The 26,322-nt window shown below is 37.4% G+C and overlaps 1 protein-coding gene across 2 annotated transcripts in view; it reads left to right on the forward strand.

The window, feature by feature from the left end:
* Positions 1 to 26,322, forward strand: part of TENM2 (teneurin transmembrane protein 2) — a 681,089-nt gene that overhangs the window by 168,248 nt on the left and 486,519 nt on the right. For both annotated transcript variants that reach the window (XM_061456391.1, XM_061456390.1), the window contains one exon: positions 24,786 to 25,061. In XM_061456391.1, the coding sequence (XP_061312375.1) occupies positions 24,786 to 25,061 (276 nt within the window). The remainder of the gene's footprint in view (positions 1 to 24,785; positions 25,062 to 26,322) is intronic.

A 26,322-nucleotide genomic window follows, 5' to 3' on the forward strand; every position in this document is an offset into this window, starting at 1 on the left:
CTGAAGAATATGTCTAAAGATATTTTGAGAACATTTCAGTGCAGATTTAAACTCGTACAGTACTGACAGCAAACTAACTGCTGAGGTATGTGCGCTGATGGGAGGCAGGGTTAGTGTCTGGTGCATTATGAGGTGCTCTTCTCAAGCTCAGGTCCTACCAAATCCAGCAGGCAGTGTTTGCACAGGCCTCTGGGGGTTTTGGAATTGTTCTTGTGCTCTCCTCTTTCCTCATGTAAGCTTCCCCTCCCAGTCCATATTTGTGATGTCTGTGGCTGAGCTCAGTGAGACTGCTTCAGAGCTTGAAGTACCGCGCTGCTGCAGAGCCCATGGCTAGAATGATGCCGTGTTTGTTTCTCTTTTTTGCTCTTTTCCACTCCTTAAGAATTAATACCCAGGTTACAGCCGAGTTCCAGGTAACAAGCAGCTGGTTTAATTTTTACAGTTTTTATGGGATGTTATTAACATTTACAATGATTTTGTGGCCACCACTATTTTCCATGCATTTGAATGCTCTACTCACTTTCCAGTTCTGCTGTGCTGGGGCCCTGTATAACGTAACTGTCACTTTGCTAATGTGAAGTGAAATTTCATGTCAGCAGGACAATCATATGCAAAGCTTGGTTTTATTTGTTCCTGAAGACTGCAATGTATTATTCTCCTAGGTAGTATGCAAACATTTGAGATGTATTAATACTGGAACCTTTCTATAAATCTGTAAGATGTAGATGACATTTTTCTCTGAGCTGGGATTGTTACATGCTAAGAGTAATTTTTCAACTACAGTTTCTCAAAGTACTGCATTTAGAAACACCAGAATGCACTCATATCATAGCTTTATTTATATAATTGTGGTTCTTATTTATTTTATATAGACATCCTTCTTACCTTCAGAAAACAAACATGATGGAACTTTCTGACAGTAATCATTTATTTGCTTAGAATGTAAATTTTACTTTCAGAGCTTTTTGATTAGAAAGGAAGAAAAGCAAACTGATTATTCTGAGCTATAAAATTATTCAGTACTGATTTTATTAACCAGTAAACAATTCAGGGCACTTTAGGTGCATTTCTTTTTTCATCTTTGTAACAGGCCACTAAAGGATAATGAACTTGTCTTGATGTACATGCTAATTTGTGGTGAAAGGTGGTAAATGAGAGTTACCCAAAAGTTAAAGTCTAAGGATAACAACTAGAAATACATCTGCTTCATCTTTTATGTAGCTGAAAATGATATAAGATGGAAGACGAAGACTCAGTCAAATGCTTAAGAGTGAAAAACGTATACATTTGAAATAATTCATAGGGTTTTTTTCCTGAAGAGAACAAAAGCTAAGATTATATATGTCATCCTGGTGTACTAAATCATATTTAAACAATTATGAGATGTTTAGATTTTGTTATTTTTTGTCTTACTCTACCTCACATATTATGCTATTGGGATAAATCATGTTGGTTTATTCCTATTTTACAGACAAAATGCGTGAAGAAAAAAGATTAAGTGAGTTGCTTGGGGGCAGGAATAAAGTTGTGAGCAGAGAAAGGAAAAAAAAAGAATCTTCGCACTTAGATTAGTAATCCATTTTTATTTATATTAGCTAATATTTTCACTGTTGGGTTTTTTTCCTATTTATTGTCTATGTAGCATGGTTTTTTAACTAATAAAAAAATATTTTGTTTCTAAGCAAACTTCTCTGATTAGTGAAACTTCAAGCCATCCATCACAAGGGAGAATTTCACTTCAGTTAATTCCATGTGTCTTGCCTTCATCTAATTTTCTGGTGTTTCTGGCAAATACATATTGCCTTTATCCATCATAGAAATGTAATAATCATTTAGAAAAATAAAGCTAAAAGTGCTCTATTTGTCGTTACAAAATAGAATTTAAAAATATGAAGGTGAAGTCAAAGACATGCTTTTACTGGGTTTTATTAACATAGGAATTACTCCTGCTCAAGCAGTTTGACGTCTTTATTAATATAATTTATTTAATAAAGAAGTCTGACACTGTTGGATTTGGGAGAACAAAAGGTAGTCAAAGAAATAGGAAAGGCAGGCTTCAAGAGACACAGTAGTGGAGGCTCAGTGAGGGCTCTTACACCTTAGAGATGAATGGCAAAATGAAAGGAAAGGAAAATTAAAGGAAGAAGAGAAGAAAAAAATGAGCTGAATTTGCCAAAATTTTTAGGAGTCATCCAACTGACTTACAAGAAGGAATAAGATCTCAGAAGTCAGGGATAACCTTGCCTTTCATTGTGAATCAAGGTTCATTTGCTCACTGTGGTGACTCATCAAAAAAAAGTTAATACTTCTTGACTGAGCATGTTTCAAGAAGTCTTTTGCTTTTCTGGCTAAACCAGTATTTGCTCTGCAGGATCTTTTCTAGGGATAGGATTGTGTGTTGATTCTCTGAGTGGTACTCTAAATGAAAATTTACTATTGTCTTCATTACATTAATGCTCTTGCTTATTAGTGTCCTGTGGTGTCAGGAGAGCTAATCGTAAATCAGCTTTCCATTGGGTCTGTGCATCACAACGGAAGAAAAAAGACAACATTTAACATGGCCTGGATATGTTTCCCTTTCACACTTGGAAGCTGTAGCACAAATATTTCAGCCACCCTCTTGGTCGGGGTCTAAGGGATTTTCATTATTCTCACAGATGAGTGCTTTTGTGGCTGAAGTGCAGAATAAAAACTGTTTCAAATATGCAGTGGCGGTCACTGAATCCTTTGCAGTACTGGTGTTGACAAATTATATTGTTTGTACCAGTATAGTTTGCAGTCCCATGTGCAACATTTATTGTTTAGCAAAAAAATGAAGTAGCTAAGACTTCCAGACTGGCTTATTTAGACTATTCCAGCCTTCTAAGCAGTGCAACTCTTTCATTGCATTCATTAAAGACCTGAAACAAGATGATTTTCTGTTTCTCTGAAATTCAGGGTACATACCACTGTCAAAAAAAAAAAAAAAAAGATACCCCTTTTAGAGAATTATCTAACCAACCTAGGCTTAAAACATAAGGTTAAATGCAGGGTTTGGGTTGTTGGTGTTGTACCAATGACCCTTCTAAGTCAGGCTTTCAGGCGAGCACTTGGTTAAGGAAAGCAGAGCTCTTATCTGTAACATTGAGGACAATGGTATGAGTGTCTTCCCTGTGTGATACTTTAGTATATTTGCAAAGTGTGATGTAGCTTAAATATAGGAAGTACTAAATACACATGTACAGATTATATGTATGCCTCAGCTCTGCATAGAGAATAGGAGTTTCATTATCCACCCATTTATACTGAGAAAGCAAGAAACTATGAGTTACCCTCAGGTACCTGTAAAGTGCAGGATAAAGTCTTTAGAAATCATGGAACTTTAGAAAAAATGGATGCAAGGAATATTTTAAATTCCATTTAAATGTGCATGATTAAACAAAAACAATCCCATACATACATAATTTGAGTAATTTAAAAATCCATTCATAAAAGTCAAAACATTTTCTATGGAGACAATGCTTGTAATTATCAGTGCCTCCAAGAAAATTTAACCATAGGTGTATCTAAATGAAGACACTGAGAAAAATATAATCGTAGGAGTCTAAAATAGTAACTAAACTGCATTAATTCACTTTGTGGATGCTCTTATTCAGAATTTTAGTGACCTTATTTCAGTTTCATTCGTTGATTTTTGGAAGCTATTACATCAAAGTAAAGCTGTTACATTTCTAGAAATCAGAGTTCTTATAGGTATATTTATTCATTTAATCTTTAGATTTTCTCCTTCAGATTTCTGTGTTTGTGTGGTTAAATTCTCGCCCAGACACATTTATATGGATAATTCTGTTTTCATGAAGCCTTTGGCTATCAAGGTTTTTAGAGTAGCAATCCAATGCAGAAGTCCCAACAGAAGTCAAGCTCCTGTTCCCACGTCAGTCATGGCTGCAAATGATATTCAGCTGCTGATCAATATTTTGTTCAGGAGCTTCCAAATAATGAGATATGTTTCAAGTAAAACTAAATGTTCTATATAAATAAGCACTGTAATGGCACTATTCTATAATGAATATATGCTCTGACCTGTTTTGTGAAACATTTGACAATGATTTTTATTTTCTTTTCAGAACAGATGTAGCAAAACCAAAAAACCCAAACCAGAGTCCTTTGTCCTGCCCTTTACATTGCAATTTTCCATTAGTTTCTATTCCAGCCTGGGAAAAAAAAAAAAAAAAAGCTTGTTACTACTCCAGTGTGGAGGTGCCATTAACAAATTTAGGTCCAAGGGTCACTGTCTCTTTTCAAATCACATACATGAAGCAGAAGGAATCAAGGCACATCTGATACCACCTCGATCCAGTTCTACATTAGTTTTGACTTGCATTTTAAATTCACAGCAGCCAGCAGCCTATTCTTTCCTGGCTGTGAAATTGCTTGCTGGTGAAGATGAGGCTGTGGCAGTAGGGTACGAAAGTTAAGCTTCTGCTTTAATGCTGACCTCCCTTCCTTTTCTGCTTCGAACCATACCCTTCATGTTGTATGTAAGTGACATGTTGTGGATCATTATTTGTGCTTCCTGATGAACTCGACCAATAGACTGGAATTTTGCAGCTGCATTTTCTAGTCCTTCTTCTGCTGGAATTTTTCTTTTGCTTACAGTTTTCTGATGGACAGGGCTAGGGCTATTTTGGTCCTAACGATGAATGTGATATAGCTGTTCACAAAACAACCCTTTCCTGCACCACGTTGCTTTTAAAATGCATGCATAGTGTGTAGCCAGTTAGGAAGTTAGGCTAGATGTGGCCTTTGAGTAAATGGTTAATCTGAGTAAAAACTAATCTAATAGATTCCTTATTTTTTTAATGTCAGGGTTTCTTTTAATTCTAAAGCAGAAGTGAAGGTTTACACAATGCTTAGTAACATTCCTCCCCACTTGAGAGGACTACAGGTAAGTGGGAAGAGAGACAGCTGCCGGCTTCATGTGTTTGCAATTATGACTGGACTGTTCCTGTCAGGATCTCTTAACATAGCAGATGCTGTCATACAGAAATGGGATTCAAATTAAATAGAATTAACTTTTAGATTATTTGTTTTAATTTTGCATTACTCTAATTCACAAAGCCAAGTCCCTGCATAGAGCATTAGTAGCTTGCTTTTTTTTCTTTATAATGGGAAAATCTTTTCGGAGATAAAACCATAAGCTGTAATGGCAATGAGGATTTTGTTTCCTAGTTGACTCATGTCTGTTTCCCTTTTTCAGGCTGAGATATCAGTTAGAGGGGGCTTGAGAGCAGGATATGGCTCACTGATAGGGAGGATTTTGTGGAATTTATGAAAGTGTGCTTCAACAAGTGAGGAAACACAAGGGGAGTAAGGCGAGCAGACTGAGATGTAGTATATGTGTCTTTAGCTGGGGCTACCCAACCATTAATAAGTGCAGATTTCAGTCCTTCTGGACTTTAATTAATAGCTCTGTGCTGTGAAAAGCAAACTGGCTGCACAAGTGGTTCAAAACTCCAAAGGAAAAAGAGCTAATCTGACAAGTAGTATTTCTGTAGGCATACAGAGAAATACTTTGTTGTAAGAAATACACAATGACTAATTCTTGATCTTCCTTGCTAAAGCAACAGTCTAGGGAGGTCACTTTTGCCTCTCAAAATGAGTGCTGTGCCATCATCATTACCGCTTATTGTGCTGCAGTTCGTAAGGCCTTCCTAATATAATTTTACTTGTGAAAGAAATGGAATAAGCTATTCTTGAAGTTAGCTACGGGAATAAAACAGATGTCATGCTCTTGAATAGTGTTACCAGGGTTTAACTATACTTATCCTAGAAAAAAAACAATTCGAATCCTTAATAATTTCATCCTGATGAAGTCTCTACTGCTGAAGCTTGACTAGTAAACACATAATGTTTTAGTTTTTTATACTTGAAGATGGAGTTCTGATTGCCTGGCTTTACAGTTGAAGTACGGCAAGTTTCGAGGTAAGCTATACAGACTAAAGCTGATTCATGCAAATAAGATGAGAGAAATTTACCCCTATATGCTCATTGTTTTACAATGCCTTTACAATTCTTCTAAGAGGAGTAAAGACTGAATTTATTCTATTAAGAAATTGCATGGTGCATTTTCTCTTTGTGCTTTCTTTTTGCAGAATATTTTCCCTGTACTTTTTCATATTTAGAACATGTTTGAGTTTGGAATGGAAGCCTAATGTTTTTTCTGACTAATTGCAGGGGTCTATTAATTTGTATAGTTCGGTTTTGCTCTCCATAGGAAAGCAGAATTTGCTTGTGTTGAAAATGCAGTTGTATTTGAAAGCGATATCGAGTCTCTGTAATATATTTTTTTCTGTCAGTGTCAATGTGTTTGGAAGACTGAGTCTCTGTAAGGTTGAAAATAGTCACTTTAGGAAATAAATTGTATGTAAGAACTTTGCGAGGGGAAGCTTCAGTGGTTAGTGAAGACTGTTACAGGAGTACTGAGGAGAGGAGAGGAGCTGTTTAATACCGACTCTTCCTTCAGCCTGACAATTTATTCATGCAGTGGACATTGCAAGCTCAATCCGCAGATGCTATTTTCTGCTCCATACTGAATAAAACTCAGTGCTGGGTCCAGAGTGTAAAGATTAATTAGTCAGTGAGTGTTAAAGGTCTGTTAAAGCCATTATGGTGTACGTCCACTGAGACAAATAGGGGCCATAAAACATTGTGTTCAAAACCTAATTTTACATGTGTATTTTTCATTAATAATAATGATGGTAGTAATAACTATAGTCTTTTCATCCTGAAAGCTCTCAAAGGACTTAATGCATAGTGCAGTGCATACTGTGTAGGAAGGATCATGCTTTCCATCACCGAAATGCACTCTTTCTGAGGCATCCCTTCAAGTTATGTTGAACTAAGGTTATTGTTAGTCACTGCACAGACACTGTGCAGTGCGGGTTGTCCAAGTAAGCCCTTATTTTATCAGTTTATCATTTATCTTTTATTTTTATCCATTTATGCTTGTTTCCTGAGTTGAGGGTACTAGAACCAGTTGTCACTGTTGAAAATGGCAACCAAATTGCATATAGCTACGTATATTTTACTTTTTTTAGTTTGACTTCTAATTCTTCCAGTTGATTGCTAGCTTTCAAACAAGCTCTGGTTACACCATTGTTGAATGTTTGACTGTTTATCAGAAATTTTTAGCTAATTTAATAATTTTTAGCTAATGGCGTACAAGTGAAGAATTTTTTGTAAATATATGCATACTGCAGGAGTTGCAAATACTTCCGCTCATTTCTCTGGACTAAGCTGCAACTGCTCTGTGAATACTGAAAAGGGATGTCTGTGTTACCCACTGCTTTAAACACAAAGTGCTTGTCTTTGCATGTTTTGGAGGCTTTGGGGGGTGGAAGGGTGGGGTTGGAAGGGCATTCTTGTGTATGGGTTTGGTTTTTGGTTTTGAAAACTGGTGAAGCTTAAGGCAAATCAGGGAGTGGAAGAGCAGATACGGCCTCTCTCTTACAGTTATAACTGTTCCAGTAGGTAAAACTAGAATTGTTCATAACACATGCAGAAGTATTCTTTCATTTCTCTCCACAGAGCGAGATTTAAGCATTCTGTTTAGAATGCTTCTAGAAGATAGTGTGGGTTTGTTTACCCCATTATGTCCAGCTTTGTGGAATTTGTTTGATTAATATAAGCCTTAATTACAAAATTTGAAAGATGAAATTAAAACTGACTATATATTCTCTATCTGATTACAAATGAAAAAGATTGTTAACATGTTTGGAAGGGAACTTCCTGTTCTAGACCAAACACTTGCATTGTCTGGTATTTTCATCACAGTACCATACTTGCATTGGAGGCTGCCAAGATATATCTTAAATATGGAATTTTAAAAAAGGCATTTTTAATGTTAAAGCAATAGACTGTCAGGTCAGATTCCAGAGTCCCTGCTGCACGTTGGTATCTTAAGTAATTTTAAATATTTGTTGGTTCTTTCCAGCAATGGAGGGAAAGGCTGGCATTCAACAGTGTGTTCATAAGTGTTCTGCGGTTTCTTCTGCTGTTTCAAATTGTCTAACTTGTGCAGTTTTTAATGGAAGTCTTGTTCCTTTAGCTATTGATTGAGCTGTTGCATTGATGTCGAACCAGGAAAGCATGGACAAGGAATGGGACAATGGTGATTTGTTGAACAGGCTTCCAGCACAGAAAATAACTACATAAAAATAGATGTAGATGAAAGCTGAGCTAGTGTCTCTGTTAAATGAAGCTGTGGGCAGTAAGGAAAGGTTATTCTTGGAGGGAAGATGAAAAGAAAAATCTAAAAATGTAGTGGTTCTCACCAGACTTCTAACTGCAATTCTGTAATTGATAACTAATTATATGAATGTTTTGGAGCCTTTGTGGATAGTCTCACTAAAGGCTTCCAGAATTTAGCACATTCTCTGAAGAAATTGAATTAATCACTCACTTCAGCAATGTATTTATATTAGCTGGTGAATGAATGAAGTCAAAGGGCTAATAGATCTAGTGAGCGAAGCACTTGCCTTTCAGCTGTAGGTCAAGCAGCAACTGCAGATCTCTGAGGAGCACTTATCCTGGAGAAGACTTCTTTTCAGTGTGCTGATGTGACTGGCAGAGCCAAGGGTATGACTGACAGCTGTGCTTTTTGGACCTCATCAGAATACCTAATGCTTCTTGAAGCCCCATCAAAATATTTCACATCTTGTAATGAAAGCTCAGTAACAGAAGTATAATATCTTAAAATAATATTAGTTTATGGAAACACACTTTATTTCTAACATAGTTAGCATCAAGAAGGATTGTTTATTTCAGAGTCTAGTTCTTTTTGAAATATCTAATTTTACTTGTATGTCTAAATTAAATTACATAGAAATTGTGAGTGCTGCAAAGGATCTTGTGAAGGCTGTCAGTAATTCAGAATATTTCAGATGCCTAATTTGTTTTTCAGTGTGGCAATCTATCAACAGTACACTGGAATAATACCTGCTTTAAAATTAATAATAGGGCACGATAGTTTGTTCAGGTATGTGCCAAGATGTATGCCCATAATTCCTTAGTTGTGCCTATGAGAATGGTTGGTCACAAATATTCAAAATAGTTATCAAATGTTGCAATTTGGGTCAAAGATTTTTAATTTACATAGAAAGGACAATCCACAATAAAAAATTACAAAATTGGAGAATGCATGTTTTTAGTCATAAGTTTTGATTTACTTTTTCACTTTTTCAGCAATTCCCCTCTTTGCTCAGTATGTGTTTCAGCTCATGTATTTGTATTTTGATGTAAATATACATTGCTTACAAGTGATAGAAAAGCCAGTAAAGATGACTAACTTTCAAGATGTGAGTGATCATAAACAGTGGAGAAGGAAGAGTGCTCACACTATATAGGGCAGGGTCAAAATGTGTTTGCAATTTGTGAACATGAAGTAGCAGCACTAAAAGTGTTTAACAGTAAATTTGTCATCGGGAGAAATAATGCCTTGGTAATCTCAGTCACTGAGGACTGAGAAGAGGCAGCAATGTTCTTTGTAGATGCATGTCGATACCACATTGTGGCTTTTTCATCATTTTAAGCTTCTAAATCTCCCTTTCAGCCTTTTGCTGCAAAGCTAGGCTTGAATGTTTCATTATTCAAATGTAAGATAATTCAGTTCTTTTGATATCTAGTCTTCTTGCCATTTCATTGTTTCACTGTATGCTATTTTGCAGATGTTAGCCTTTTCATTTTTGTTGGCAAAGTACAAATATTTGAGTGCATTTTGAACACCACAAATTAAGATAATTTTTACTGTTGCTTTTTAAATCTTAATGATGTATTTATAACTTATGTGAATGCTTCATGTCTAACATTAAGAATAGCCTACCATTAACAAAAAAAAGCCAAGTTGTGGGTGGTGGATCTTGTATATATGGTTATTTCATAGGGAGTAGGGACTAACAAAAGCCGATAACGATGTGAAATTTAATGCATACAGTATGGCTAGCAAATAAATTGCAAGAAGTTGCATCTCAATTTGGGCAGGTATTTGCTGGATTCATTCTGAAAACCTCCACAAATACTGCAAATGCAGGTTGTGAATAGAACATTGTAGGGTAGCAATTTATTACAGCATAATTTTGTCTATGGCGCTACTGATTAGCAGTTTCACTGTGGTGGCTTAAAGCTTAACTTTTTGTGGAATAGCAGTGGCCAACAATTACACATGCCATAGTTTTTGTCCTTTTTGTATGGCTATCATTTTTCAACATCAATATCGAAATTAGCATTTCAGAGCTTTTTCAGGCTGGATAGTTTTAACCGCTCCTACTCACGGGGAAATCTTAATCTCGTTCACAGAACAGACCTGAGAAGTACAGGAAATGTCTATAGGGGGTCTGTGCCTGATAAATATGCCTTCTAATGAGGGTTGTAGCGATGTGGACTTCCTTGGGGTGATAGCATCCCCTGGGCCTCGCCTTCCCTCCTCACCTTTCCCCTCCCCTTTCCTCTTCCATCTCCTTCTCTCCCCTGAGGCACACCCTGTCTATCAGCTAGAGCCTAGCAGTGGAGGGGTCTGGGCTGCAAATGTGTGTGATGCAGTCAGGAGCTGCTATTGCATGCCAGAGGGAACATGTGAGGCGGTCTAGTCCAAGCCACAAGTGCTCACCTCTGATTTTGTGAAGCTCTGTTAGCAGCGGCCGTTCCCGAATGGCTGGGAATGGAGCTGTTGTTCCCCAGGCTGGCAGAGGAGCGGGGTGGATACGGAGATCCCTGCCACAGCAGGGCACAGTCCCCAGCTCACCAAGGGTCCCCTCTGGCTCCAAGAGTCTTCCTTTGCAGATCCAAGGTCTGCATTGCCATGTCAGCAATAATGAGGCAAAATATACACCTTGGCTTTGGGCTCCTTTGAAAGGGCTAGATGCTGGGGCCTGTTCATGGCTTTGGAATGAATCTTTGACGAACGTCACAGTTGATAAAGTAGGTATTAATACAAAATAATACATTTGTGTAGTGCTCAACTTTTCTGTAGCTGTCTATCAGAAAGTTCTGAAGTGGATTTCTTTAAAGACTCCCTGTCTCCTGAGGAAAAGGGGATAAGGCAGTGTGTCCCTGGACAGGATCTATGACTCATTATGCCAATCAAACTCCACTTCAGAGGGGAATAAAGAGATTTGTATCTCAAAGCTGTGCATAACGACTTCTTGGCTTTTCATTTCATATTTATGAGCGGTTTACTTTGAAGTGTTTATCAGGCTATACGCAGAAACATGAGAGAGCATTGCCTGAAACCATGTTCAAGTGTCTAATCTGTTAAATGCTTGCTGAGCAGGCTAGTTCATCAGTGCATGCAATGCAAAAAAGAGAGAAAAAAATAAACTTTCTGGGGTTTTGAGGTTTTGAAGTAGAATCTTTATATTAACAATATAAAAAGGATTAATAATGCCAAGCATTTTGAAATAAATGTAATATATGAAACTTACAAAAGTTGGTTATGTTCTGTGTTAAGTAGATAAATAGTTCTCTGCTTGAAAGAAAGCTTGGCAGTACTTAATACCAAAACTATACAGTGCCACAGCTGCTCTTAAGACAGAAGTATACAGTGACCACGAAATTCTCACTGTTAATTTTGAAGGCTTGAGGCATTCATAAAAGCAGACTTCTGTAGGGTTCTTTCCCCCCTCCAAAAAGGGCAATTTGCTCATAACAGAAGTGTTAAAAACTGATAAAAGAAGAGCAGTGATCTTAGCCTGCAATGGAGACCAATTTGGGGCAGCATTCCCTATTTGCTGTGTGCTGTGCCTGCAGAGGAACGCTGGAGAGGCAGGTATTGTTAAATAGGTCAAAGATAAAAAGGCAGTATTTTCAGTGAAGTGGAAACAAAATGACAGTGTTTCTCATTTTCATCTAGCTCCAGTAGGCTGGATGGTCATATGCCTGACGATCGTTTTTTCGGTTCACAATGTTCTGCTACCAGCCCTCTAAAGTGAAGCTTTACTAATTCTGGCTGGTTGTGACTGGTCAAGCCAGTCCCGTGAGATCAAGGAGATAAGAGACTGCAGTTCTAACAGGAGTACTCCGGCTCCAGCCGGCAAATCCACACTGGAAAACCCTGATGTGCATGTGGTCAGTGCACAGTATTCACTTGGGCGAGTAGCTCTTCAGGGTGTGTGGTACACGGTGTCCATGCATGGTACCCTGCATTTAGTTTTAAAAGTAACATCACTTTAGAGCTCATTGTCAAGCATATTCTTACATATTAGTAATTTTCAAAGGAATAAGCAGGAATATGGTTAGTTCAGTGCTTGATTTTTACCAGGCAAGCTTTCATACTGTTTTATGATTTTGTGCAGATCATTTTTGCTTTAGCAAAAAAAAATACTTTCCCTTCTATAGTGAACATAATTGACTTTGAATGACTTGATTTGTGGGTCCCCAACTTTGAACTTCTTAAAGTTATCTCTAAAATAAGTTAGAGGACCACAGCTGATCAGTATTAGACGCTTCTGGTTATCCCGCTAGAGATTTCACTTTTGACTTTCCAGAACAGAAATCTTTGGAAACTTTTGGGTTGTTCACTCATTCGGGTTGAGGGTTCTTACTTTTGGCTTTCTCATTGAAGGGTGAAATAGCTTTCTCTGTGATTATAGATCCATACACATTGTCTGCCGAATTCCTAGGGTTTTGGGTTTTTTCGAGATATATAAAAAAAAAAAAGTCATAAAATATATGATGTGTTTGGTTTCTGTGACAAAACTAAGTTGTAGGACAACTGAAATCAGGGCTAGTTTTCCAATATGTGTGCCTGTTTCCCGCTCTGAAGCCATTAAAGAGATGACAAAGAAGAAAATAGAGCAACCAGATGCCTTTGAGAACCACAAATCTGAAATTTAAATAGATGTGCTGGCAAGTTTTAATATGCTTACCTGAATCAGAAGTTCATCAGTCTGAAAGTGGTGGATAAATCTGTGAAGTGTCCAGAGCCTGTCATGGTAGCTTAAGCCATCTGAAACTACTGGCCAGCTCAGCTCATGTGCTCTGTCACACCGGTAATTAAGAAAACCATTTGTTCAGATAAGACAGTGACTGAAAGGCCACAGGCAAGGGATGTACAACAGCACCACACAGCCACAAACTTCTGCCACTGTTCACATAATGGAAAACAAGACCCGGAACACACTCTCATCCAAGGTACCCTGTAAGTAGGAGAGAGGAGTTTCTTTTTCCATCTGTAGTCTTCAGAGCTCTCCTTTTCCTCCTCCATATGCCCTTTTCAAACAAACCTGATTTTGGGTTTCAAACTTCCTGTGACTCCCATATAGCCGAAAAGGAAATATGTGAACTAGCTCAAAATGCTTCTTTGCAAATGGTTGGTAAAAAGTGTGAAATAGTGTGAGGATTAATGAATATTCCGATCTAATCTCCTTCTTATTAAATCCAAAGAATTCTATAATTGGAGTCTGCAAAATAAATAATAATAATAATATAATACTACTACTAATAATAAATTAATGGCATCGTATGATACCTAGGTATACTTGACCTTTATCAGTGAGATGCGAATTTATCATTTTACCTGATCTGCAAGGCACTTATGAAGCAAGTAAAGGCACTTACGAAGTGAGATGACATGTGTGTGTTAAAAATAGTCAGATAACACAGCCTACATGGTAACTCTCTTTCAAATGATCTGAGCTTTGGTCTGGCTTTCTTTGTAGTATTTACTGTGTTATCTCCTAATAATAACACCTCATGAAGGGTTTAGACTGAGGATTTTTTTAATGCAAAACTAAGCAATGCGGAAGGGTTAGGCAGAAAAATGTGGTTTTTTTTATTAAAACTCTTCTTGTGTAGAATATTTGACCTAGTGGGGGAAAACCAGTTTTTAAAATCAGCTTTTAAAATTCAGGAACAGCATTTTTCCCACACATGAAAGATTTGACAAAATCTTAAATTTAATTGAGATATCTTGATATTGCCTCTTCAAAGGATCATGCACTGCTACCTGTTAAACTCAATGCTGAAGTGATGGCTGGAGCTTAATTTACCGCTTGGCACATTTGCATCTCTACTCTGTTATTAAGCAAGTGAAAGGCAGTGCCAGCAGTCCTTCAAATCTGAGACAAAAATGGAAGGGAAAGGACAACAGAAGGGTAACAAGTGTTGAAATGGAGTTTTATAAAACCAGACATAGTTTATAAAACACTGGAACAGACAGAAGTTCAGATAAATTAGAGAAGCAGGTTACATTACCCAAGCAGAGCTGTGCTTCTGAGGTAGGAAGAGCATGTTGGAACAGCATGCACCTGCCAGCAGTGGTCCAAGTGCAACAGGCTGAACTGAAGATGTTGGACTTGGGTACACAGTGACTGGCAAAAAGAAAATCAGAATGGAGACATGTTTTGTGTATGTGGAAAATGCCACTGTAAGGAAGGGAAAGAGGTGCATGGAAGGAGGCATTTCTTCCTTCCACAGTTCTGTAGAAGCCTGGTAAGACCAGTCAGTTCCAGCAGTGCATTTGGTGGATCTGCTGTGGCGTTGCCTCTAGCTATGGTACATGCCAGAATGGCCACGATACACTAAGTTTCTGCCTTCGTGATTGTATATGCAGTCTACAAATTATAATCATTGGTAAATAAAAGAAATCCCGTATTAAGGGTATGTATTTCATCGGTAGTAAAGTTCAGGACCAATAGTAATCTGAATTGGTGCCAACTATTCCATTTGTAGTACCACAACTGACCGGCCGTGAAAATAACTGATTATTTTACTGGGATTAAAAATGAAAAGCTGAAAGCAATTTATAATTCAATCAAATAAATAAAGACATCTCCTGATCTCTTCATATAATAAACATGGAAGATGAATAAAGAAAATATGGTTGTGTCTGTTTCTTAGTAGCTATACTGTCTCAAAGAGCTTAATCTATTTTCCTTAATACCTGATTATATATCTTTTTCTTCAAAATTATAGTGCTCAAACGATTTAAATTTCATTATTCTTTAAGTTTGGCATAAAGCTTATATGGGTTTGCTCAATACACTTTTTTATTCACACTGTGCTCCATTTAAGTTGTTTGAATTTTTGGGGAAGCTCTTCTTTCCGTCTTAGAAGAGTTCCTTTATCAGTCCACAGAGTCATTCGTGTTGGTCTACTGACTGTCCTCCTAGAAATGCAGAGTTAAAGGCTGGCATCCCTAGTTTTTCTAAAACCTGGTAGAAACAACGTCATTTAGAATGCCAACACAGAAGATCTGGGCCAAATAATGCTCTACAGACTTTTATTCAACTGTAAAGGATACAATTTCCATTACCATTATCTCTAGGTAACATGTTTACAGTGAAGGAGCACCTTGTGACTAAACAGCTGACAGCTGCTCCTGCTAAGAAATCTTTACATGTGCCTGGGGACCTTCATAAAATATGGAGTATCCATGTTCCTAACTTGTGAAGCAAGGTATGAAAGAAAACAATGAAGGTTTCGCCTGTGATGACAGCTGATTCAGGCTTTTCAAGAGTTCCCAATTAAACAGTTATAAAAGTATGAAAGCTTATTACCTGTGACTTCTCCTGTTTCCTGAGAGCACAGTTTAAGTATCAAGTCATGAACAGTGACTTTTTACTGCTTTTTTAATCTAGATTTAACAGTATAAAGGTAAGAAAAGGCTTTTCATGACTTCAGCAAAATATCACCAGCTAATTTATCCCCTGGTAGTTTCTACAGGCTTTCATAGAAATCTTTCTTAATAATTGAACTCGGATGTGTGTATCAGTGAAGATTAGTAGCTGTACAGTGTTTTAATCCCAAAGTACTCATATCCATGTATTTGCGATCAGCTGAGGTGGTTGGTTTTCTTCTGAAGACCATGGAGAGCTCCCTGGCCTTTTCTGACATAACTAAAATGCTTTTACCACAGAAGACCAACAGCTTTGTGAGCTGGACTTGAATGCAAGCTACTTGTGCCATTTTTTTTTAGTGGTGGAAACTGATTCAGTGGGAACCATGGTCTAATTTTTGCAATGCTTCATGCCAGGTGAGTCTAACCGTGCATGTGGACAGTCAATACGGATGCTAAATGCTCTCTTCTATTTGGACAGCACTTCATTCTCTCCTTATATTATCTTTAAAACTGACTAGTTTTTGAAGGTTGCCTTTTTCACAGAGCTGTTGTTATTCCTTCATAGAAAAATACTCTGCTAGTGTGACAGGAGATATTCTCAGGTGTTGGGCAGATTGTTTAACCTGAAAAAGTGATTTGAAAACAATTCTTTCTGCATTCTTTATGACAGCTATCACTTTATGTTCATCAGTGCAGTATAATCAATATTTTCTGCTTGTCTGTGGTGAGTTTTATTTAGAAGTTCATGATCTCTAAAAAAGGAAACAGGCATATAACAAAATTAGTTCACGGTTTGAGCCATTTTGGACTGAGAGTAGAAAATGCAGACTCCAACTCCTTTTCATAAGATTGCATCCAAAAAAGCCCAGCCCCCCTCCAAAACCCACTGTTACCTTGATGGTGTTTGGACTGGAGCTGAGAAGTTTATAGCAAGAACATCATTACTTGCCATGAAGCTTCATGTTCTGTTCTGTCTCTGCTACTTGTAAAGCAGAAGTAATAGGAACTGAATTTTAGTCATTGGAAACCACATTCTTCTTGGAGTCTTATCACAGGACATAGCTGTGAATTGGTACAGATTTTATCCCCAAAATGCACCATTTGTCACTGCAGATGTACGTTAGATCATTTGGACAGTTTTCTTACCACAATGTGGCTGTCTACAGATTAAAAGAACAGAATTTGTGCTATTTTATGTGTTGCTTTCAGTCTTTCTCATGTGTGGAGGTTAGTTTCTGCTAGTCCCCAGTGCTGTGCAGCAGCAGCAGGCTTTATACTTTTGTGAATGTCTGCAGAAGCATTTCCAGTCTTGTCCACATAGGAAAAAAGTGTATTGTTGTAGTTTTAAATACATGTTTAAATAAATGTTTAAATACAAAACATTTCTCATGCTTTCTTGGCACTGTAACAGAAAGTGCAGAACATTGGATTACAGTAGGTTTCGATTACCCATCATACCCATTGCCTCACTAGACACTAAGTAGCCCCCAGAAGAGCGGATTTTTTTCCCTTCTGCTGGAGGTTGCCGATCACTGAGGGTGGATATGCTGGTGTAAAAAGAGGTACGCACTGTGCATGTGCAGCACACAAAACCCTGTTGATTATTAATTTTAGTTTGATTGCAAAACAGTCATTGCCTTTTAAATGATAGATGAGGCATTTCATTAGAGATAAGGAGATACATGGGGAGGCCTAAAGTTGCTTTGAGAAAGGAAGATCTTATTTGCATGTTAATGTGTCGTGTATACTTGAGTTAGATAAATTTCTTATAATATCACTTCAAAATGTCAATAGATCAAACTGTTTAGGTTGAAATTTGCCATGAATTCTGTCTGCTTCAGGTTGATTTGGGAGTATGTGAGTGACTGATGCGAGAGAAAATAACCTTATTTTGCCTGCAGTGAAAACATCACATGGCCATTGCGTTGATTAAACTGTGAAGTATCTCCATCCTCTAAATAAGAGATTCCAAGTTTGGAGAATTACTCCCTGCTCTCTGTATTTCAGCAGATACCTCAAATGAAATACAATAGTGTTACTGGAGATTGAGTATGGAACCGGTGAAGTTTGTGTGTGTGCTGAGGGCCAGGGCAGAGCAGGACTCTCCCATAGCTGTTCCTCCTGGACTGCTGCTGAGCATCAATGCTGGGAATAACAGGAGAGTCGCAGCCCTGACTTTTTCTGCTGGCACTTAATCAGTGAGGAGGAGGAGAAGTGCACCAGGCAGGATGCAGAGGTGCGAAGCAGTGGAGAAGAGCAGAGCACTTGCTTTCAGCATTGCACGGTGTTTTTTCATGCCTCCTTCAGGTTTCAGAATGGACGGATCTGCAAGAATAGCTCATCTCTTTGTAATAAATGAAGCTGTTCTCCTTTTAGAATGCCTTAGAGCTTGAAAAAGTTGAAAAGCTTACAGTAAAGACTGCCTAAGAAAGTAAAACGTTAGCCTGAAGAGTTACATTTTAACCTGGATTCTGTTGGGTAGATAATAAATAATAATCGTGCTTGCCACCTAGCTCCATCCTCTTGTCCTCCCAAATCTGATTTTGTCCTTAATCAAAATGGGCGTTTGAGGAGAAAACAACAAATGCATACTTTGTCCTAAACCAGCATATCATTAAAAGAAGTTCATCACCATAAGGTGATGCCAGAAATATAGTTTTTAGATGGTACTTGTTCTGCCAAAATCAGTGTGTGTTCTGGAAGGAGGCTGTTCTATTCTCCTTTCCCTTATAAAAGCTATAAAATGGGGATGATAAAAGCTCACCTCACAAGGAGGTGAAGATAAATAGAGTGTTGAGATATTCTCAGAGGCTACGTTCAGTACAACCGCAGAAAATGTGAAGTAATTAAAAATATTGTATTTTCTATTGGTATATAAAGACTGAATGAGGAGCATCTATAAATCATTTCCTGATGCCTTTGTCACAAATATGCTCTATGAAAGTAAGATTTATCATCATTAAGTTGTTAAAGTTCACATTCACTTAGTTATAAAATATGTAGCTTTCCTCACTAGCAATACCTGGAATTTAATAATCTTAAATGAAAACATGTCATCTGTGAATCTTCTTACTAGGCAGTGACAGAAACATGTAGGTGGCTCTGCTCTTGTTAACCTCCAGGTCTAGATTTTTAAACCTAAAGCAAGGTATAGCTTGTTCATTACTGTTATTTCCTAATTTTTGAGGAATACATCTTTATTATATTTAGTGTTTGATCAGTGAAGAGCTTGTTCCTACAGGAGCTTATGCTTCCCTTCCCTGTGCTACCAAAGGACTGTTAGGGAAAGCTGGATAGGTAGTAAATAAGAGTGTTGGAGAGTTCAAGTAAATAGTTCAGTTTATGTAATATCATTTGTGACTATTACAAAGGAAGGAAGAGCTAGCCCATAAACCTCTGCAGGGCAGTGGGTCTCATGGCTAGAGCAGCAGTATCGCCTCCTGCTTACCTGGCCTCCTGAAGCACAGGCTGTTGCCTCTGCTCGGACAGATCACAGTGAAAGGAGAGCTCACCTTTTCCTTGTGCTTTTCTTTCTGAATTTGTGCTTTCTTCAGAAACGGAATACCGCAGTCATTGTAATATCAATGATGTTAAGAGAGAATTTTCCAGGCATGTTTCATGCTAATATTAAATCTGCCACAGAGGCTATTCATTGTGATTACATGGTTAAAATTCCTGTCTGTTGCACAGGAAAGATACTTCTGATTTAAGTATACTTAAAACCACCAGAAAGATCCAGTGTATTTTATAATGATGTATCAAGGGGGAGGGGGATGGGCATTTATAAAAGAAAAGGCTTACATTATTTATTTTTTTTTTAATCATAAATGATACAGTCGAAAAGCTTCAAAAATGCAGGAAGGAGTCGTGTATCCCTCAGCTTAGATTTGGAGTCTCAGTTCAGAGTATCTTATAGTGCAGAACTAGAAACATAATTGAGTAAAACATTTTGTAGAACAGGATCTTTAACCATGGGAAAAGAGTAGCATAGAATATAGAAACAGGTGAAATACAGAGACGGATTAAAAAGATGGCAGTGTTTTAATGGATAAAGATGAGGAAAAAAAGGGTAAATGTTAAAAATTAGTATGGTAAGTAGATAAAAAAATGAGATTTTAATCATCTGTTCTCCCTGTCATTAAATGAATGCATAAAGAATTGAGGAAAATGAAGTGTGCATTGGAGTTTGTGAAAAAGAACGACCTCTTCATATACCACAGATTGGAGCTAAACTGTGGTACTTGTGCCAGCAAAAATCATTATAGCTATGAGCGTAGCAAAACTCTGAGCAAGAATGGAATGTCTTAAATGTATTCTTGTTATCTTTACTTCTTGTAATTGATTATAGTAGCAAAGAATGTAAGTGATATTTATCCTTTTGATTTTAGACTTAGTCCAGTTTTGAACTGCTGATCTAGTGTTGAAGGCAGATATTTCCTATCTGTGCATTAGTCGTTCAGATATCTTCCTCGGAGGCAGCTTGTAGCGATCACAGCTGGATTAGATTAATCTTCAGATTTGCAAGTCATGCAATTTGTAATTACCCAAATGAGACCTCTGCCTAGAGGTTAGGTGAAAATAACCTTTGCTTGTATGGTAATGCTTTCTAGTCTTAGCTAATGAGTAGAATTGTACATCGTTGAATTAAAGACACTTTTAGGAAGTATTTATATACTAAATAATGCTCAAAAGATAATAGAAGTAATGTGCTAATTAAAAGGAAAACATCTTTTCTACTCTATTGAGAGACTACTCACAGCATGTAGGTTATGGGCAATGATGATCAAGTACATAACATTATATTACATTTCTAAACTAGTATACTACTGGTCTATTTTTGTATGAGAGATTACATACACCTTAAGGGAGCAGCTGGTATTAGCTGCTGTTCTTTAATGAAAACAGGCTAGTGATTTCTGCAGGTGTGGATGAAGGGACTGGGGATTCAGGCAAGTAAGCTTGGTTTGCATATGAAAAAGCAGAAAACCTAGTGACTGTTTTTTATGTGTATGTGGTGTGTTCTTTGAGAGAAGGAGTTTTTTTTTCCCCCTGTAAGGATCTGATGTTATTTGTCTGTTTTCAGTTCATGTCACCAGCAATGTAGTAGATGCTATGAGAATCTGAAAGAAAACACCGTGAAGTTGTGCATGTGAAAGAATGGATTCTGCCTGCACATTTCAGTCCTGCTTTGCAAGGGGAGTATCAAGAGAATGCAATTATTCCCAAATCTGTGCAAGCCCTAGAGAGGGAGTATGCTTTACAACAGTGTGAGAAGCCATCTATCTGCCTTGACTGCTAGTGCTGGTAGTGCAGTTTAGCTCAGGGACCAGATTTCTGAATACACAGCAGTACAATTTGAATTCCCAGGATACGGCAAACAACAGGTTCTGCTGCTCTCCTTCTTTTGCTTTTCTTCTAGGAGGGCTTGATTTGCCTGATTTCCTCATCACTTAAAGAGCTGTAAGGAAGATAGTTCCTGAAAGAGACACTTAGTCTGAACCCCAGGCCAGGCTTTGTCTGTGTTTACTCACTCCAGCTCATAGGTGCTGTAGTTTCTACTGGCAGTGGCAGCAAGGAAGGGTGCTTTGTTCCTGTGACCTTTCTGTCACTGGGATTCCATAAGGTGTATGCTGTCAGTATGACTGGATATGAAACAAGTTAGATATTTTCTCATTATTTGTGAGACTGTGCTTTATTTGCCAGTTAATAGTAGGTAATAATTCATTACACTATGAATTGTTGGGTAAGTGATTTCTGTGCATCCAGAACGATATTTATCCTCTCTCTGAATTTACAAGAGTGGCCATTAATACCGTAATACGCAGTAATGGATGAGCAAATAAGATAATATTATATTTGTGAAAGTTCATATGTTATTTGAGAGGTGTGGACAGTTTCATTTTAGGGAAACAAGGCATGTAGGAGAACATGATACAGATCAAGAAATCTATAGAACGTAATTTTAGTGTTTCTATCTCCTTTTCATAGGATAATTTAGGTTGGAAAATACCTTTAAGATTCGAGTTCATTTTCCCCAGATTTTACATCAAATTAAAGGCTATAAAGGTATGAGGAAGTATAGCACTCCTAGATACATTTTATATATTTAGATCTAATATATGAAAAATTCTTTGTATGTATATACAAAATCTATGTGTGTATACAGATGTGAAAAAAATCTCCAAAATGCATTCTTATGTGTTTATCGATGGGTATTCAAGGACAATTTATTTTACCATTGCTTGCTGTCTTACAGAACACTCTCAGATAATATTTTGCAGAAGCAAATACTGAAAACTAATAAAACTAATTTAGAGTCTACCAGAGAAGAACATGTTTTCGGTAGAGAGGGAAATCGCTGAAATATTTCATGTCTATCATCAGGATGCTTGAGATTTTCAGTGGTAAGACTGTAAGGAGATTTCTGAGAAGCAGCATAGAAAATCCTTTCCCAGAGGCTTGGAGCCTGATTCTAATTATGTTCTTGAGTTGATCTGATCCACCTCTCAATTTTATTTATTTGGTCAGTTTTCAAATCTTTTTCTCCATGTTTCTGGAAGATGCCAAGTTGCCAGATAATGAAACTCAGTTGGGTGAATGGTTTCTGTGAATACTGTATTTTCCTACCATTTTCCTTTGCCATTTTCCTCAGGCAAATGAAGTGAGACTTTCTCTGAAGATTATCTTTTGCACTCTGTGTTATAGTCTGGTTTTGATGTCAATACAGGATGCTAATCAGAGTGAAATCATTTGGGCTTGTAATGGCTGTTAAAATCCACAGAATATCATTAAAATGTTTTACTGTGTATGTAAAACAGCTTAATTAAGCTAATATAGAGGGCTGGAGCACCTTTCCTATGAAAACAGGGTGAGACAGTTGGGCTTGTTCAATACAGAGAAAAGAAGGTTCCAGGAAGACCTCTTTAGGAAGATTCCAGTGCCTGAAGGGGCCAACACGAAACCTAGAGAGGGGCTTTTGACAGGTGCCTATAGGGACAGGCAAGGGAGAATGGCTTTACAGTGGTAGATTGAGATGAGGCAGAAGCTCTTCCCTGTGAGGGTGCTGAGTCGCTGGCACAGGGTGCCCAGAGAAGCTGTGGCTGCCCCATCCCTGGCAGTGTTCAAGGCCAGGTTGGACGCAGGGGCTTGGAGCAAGCTGCTCTAGTGGAAGGTGTCCCTGCCTGTGGCAGGGGTTGTAAGTGGGTGATCCTTAAGGTCTCTCCAAAACAAACCATTCTAGGATTCCCTGATTAATGTATTTATAATTTGTGTGTATCTGTAGACATCTATGCCACCATCAAAGAAGAAAACCTGAAAAACGTCACTTTCATGATAACTTTGGTAGTTGTAACATGTAATGTTACATGCTAATGTCAGCATGGAATCTACCAGTGTAGGTCAGAATGTGTGGGGTTACTAGGCTTCAGTTCAGTTCATTTTTTAATATACTTTTTATATTGAGTTCATTTTGACCTTTTTTATGAGTCTAGGGTTAGTTTGCCAATATGGCTAAAACAAAACTATAATCATTTGAGCTGCTTTTCTTAAAACGTCTTCTGAAATTGCACATAATTAGAGTTCACCTTTTCTGTAAAAGTAACTTTGTTTCATCTGTCATGCTAGATCTTCTAGAGCTTTTTACTCTTTTTTTGTTTGGTTGGGGTTTTTTTCTTAAAAAAAGGCAAAAGATCTGTAGACTGAGGTGTACGTGAGAAGCTCATTTTTAGGACTGTTCAGTTCATTGCTTTTGACTAAACTACAAGGTTTCTGATTACTAGAATAAATATTAGATTGCAGATTAAGGTATTCCCCTAGCTAGGAGAGTTTGGGTTAATTTGATGTTGAAAGAGAGCTGACTTTTTTAATATCAGCCTTTGTATATTCTTTTAAACATTACCACTACACACTTCATTTCTTTAGAAGCATTCCATCTGTGATACTTATGTACCTAATGTTTTTGGCCACTCTCTTAATACCATATGATCTTTCCTGCCTGAAGTTGTAATACTTAAAAATACACAAAACAACCAGTTAACATATTTATTAATTGATGACACTTAGGTGTGTTATTTATTTAGTGTATGAATTTCCTCTGCATCATTCTGATAGATATATAGACAGAGGAAGGGGAGAAAGTCTAAACTGCTTTTGGACAAAATAAAACTACTGTTTAAGAAACATAGACCACAAATCTAGTTTCCCCGTGAATTAAGAAAATAAATAATTGGCAGTTATACTGCGAGCAACTTCAGCCTGGTTTTGTTCTTCATTTTTAGCCCAATGTAATGAAGATAAATCCACTTTGCTTTTCAAAACCTTCGAAAGCCTTAGAGACCAGTAAAATTTCCGTGTATTTTTTTTACCATCCTGTTCATTACTGTGGGAAGCAAATACATAAGCCAAAATCAGCCGTCAAGTCTGCACTTTCTGAGAACCCAGGGGGCCTCCATGTGCTTTAAAAATGCATGAGACTTTTTCCACTGAGTCGTTATTAACTGCTATGGGTCACATGGTTTAACATTGTTCCTCAAAGTTCTGCCTTCAAGCCAAATGACCTCCTGATTTCGGTATCGATGCACACTTTCTTCTGGAATATGGGGAAAAAAGGTAAAAAGCAATGACAGTGATGACAAGGTCTATCTGATTTTGAGAGCAGATATTAAACTACCAATCTCACCAAACATGAAAGTGCAAAACTGGTAAATTCTGTTTGCCCAAATAAGTATTTATGGTTTATGAAAAAGGAAACTATATGAATATTAGAGTTAAAAATCCTATCTCTATAAAAGACCTCTATAGGAGAAAATCAGCTTTGTTAGAAAAAATTCTTTTTCAGTAATCAAATGCTCCAAAGTTCATGCTCTGGTCCTACAAATATAGGTACATCGTAAAGCAGGTCAAGTCATTAGCACTTGTCACCAGTTTCATGGTAATTGCATACCTAAGTGATTAATTTTGAGGGTCCAAAATAATAATCTAAAATTTGGATATCTTTTGTATCTTTGTGTATTTCATCCATTTTAACCATCTTTTAAATCCGTGCACCAAAGATCTCTGTAATTCATTACAAAGGCTTGGCGTACAGCATAATTAAGAGAAATTAAAAAGGCCTGTTACTTTCAAACTTAAAATAAATCCCTTAGCTTTTAAATTATTTCATTTAAGTTGGCATTTTTTCTTGCTCTTCTAGGAACAAACTTCACCCTTGCAGAACTAGGAATCTGTGAACCCTCTCCCCATCGAAGCGGCTACTGCTCAGACATAGGAATACTCCATCAAGGCTATTCCTTGAGCACAGGCTCTGATGCTGACTCAGACACAGAGGGAGGAATGTCTCCAGAGCATGCCATCAGGCTGTGGGGAAGAGGGATCAAATCCAGGCGAAGTTCCGGTCTGTCAAGTCGTGAAAACTCAGCTCTCACACTTACCGACTCTGATAATGAAAATAAGTCGGATGAGGAGAACGGTAGGCCTTTTCCTTCAATATATACTTAATGCACATGTATGAGAATGTGATAATATTTAATAATGTATGAGGATTCTTTTAAAGGTCAATTGTTCCCTTTTTTTCTGAGTTTGACTAAAGCTGCTTTTTAATGTTGGAGGTTTTTTAGCATTGATATCAGGAAACTCTATTACCTCTATATCATATAATATACATTGTGGTTTATCTTGCACTTTACTTTCTATGCAGTAATCTTTCACAGATGTATGTGCTCAGAGTACACTAAGTCAAACTTAACAATGAGAAGCAGAAAGAATTTATTAAGAGAAATAGTTTCACATGTGATTTTTATACACAGCTTGAAGTAATTACAATACTATTAATCTACAATATGCCAGTAGCTGTGACAGTGGTGCTAATTTTGTGTGGTTTTTCATCTGCTGAATTTTTTAAAAAAGTAAAATTAACTTGCTGTTTGATTATAGGTAAGTATTGTGGGGCATTTAGAAAGCAAATCTCTGCATCAGACTGAGGCAAAGCACTTCTGTTTCATATAGTTTAATAAGTTCATAGAAATGAAACTTTAGACAGTGCAGGTATCACTTGTGTCAGAACACCTAGGCATCAGGTGGCTCTCCAAGTGGACTGCATGAAGCCAGCTGTCCTTTCAAATGTATGTAACCCACAGCCATGGTGTTCAAATATCTCAGCTAAAAATTTTTACCAGGGAATTTTCTGTGCTCACATATTTTTTAATTAAACTAAACAGGAAAAAAGGTAAAAATGGATTTGCAGGAATTGCACCTCCATCCTATGGGGTGATGAAGATGCCAGCTCGGCTTAGTTAAAATATGAAGTGAAGGGTTTGATACGTGACATTCTGAGAGGATGAAGAGGAATCTCCCTGATGTTATAGCCTCAGAGGAACTGTTCAAGCAGCTGATACAAGCTAATGAAAGCAGCCCTCTCTACGCATATTACTTGTGATAAAATGGAATTTGTTACATGTTGGCTGTCTCTCAGAAGAGGAATTTTTTTAGACGTTTATTTTAGGCTCCTCCCTGCACTTACTGATAGTTGTCTTGGTTTCAACAAAAGCTGTGAGCTGGGCACTAGAAACACAAGCAACTGCTTGTCAAAGCAAGCAAGGCCAAACTGAAGTACAGATTTTACATTGGTAGAAAAAAGTTTAGAAAAATACAATTGATTTTGTTTGTTACAGCAGTCATTATTTGTTGATTTAAATTGAATCTTTAAGTAGTATCTCCCCTCAGCAGACACA

This window comes from Pezoporus flaviventris, unplaced genomic scaffold, assembly GCF_033815535.1.
Source record: "Pezoporus flaviventris isolate CSIRO_AGI_PZ_B2104156 unplaced genomic scaffold, CSIRO_AGI_Pfla_v1 ptg000023l, whole genome shotgun sequence".
NCBI classification, from domain to species: Eukaryota; Metazoa; Chordata; class Aves; order Psittaciformes; family Psittacidae; genus Pezoporus; species Pezoporus flaviventris.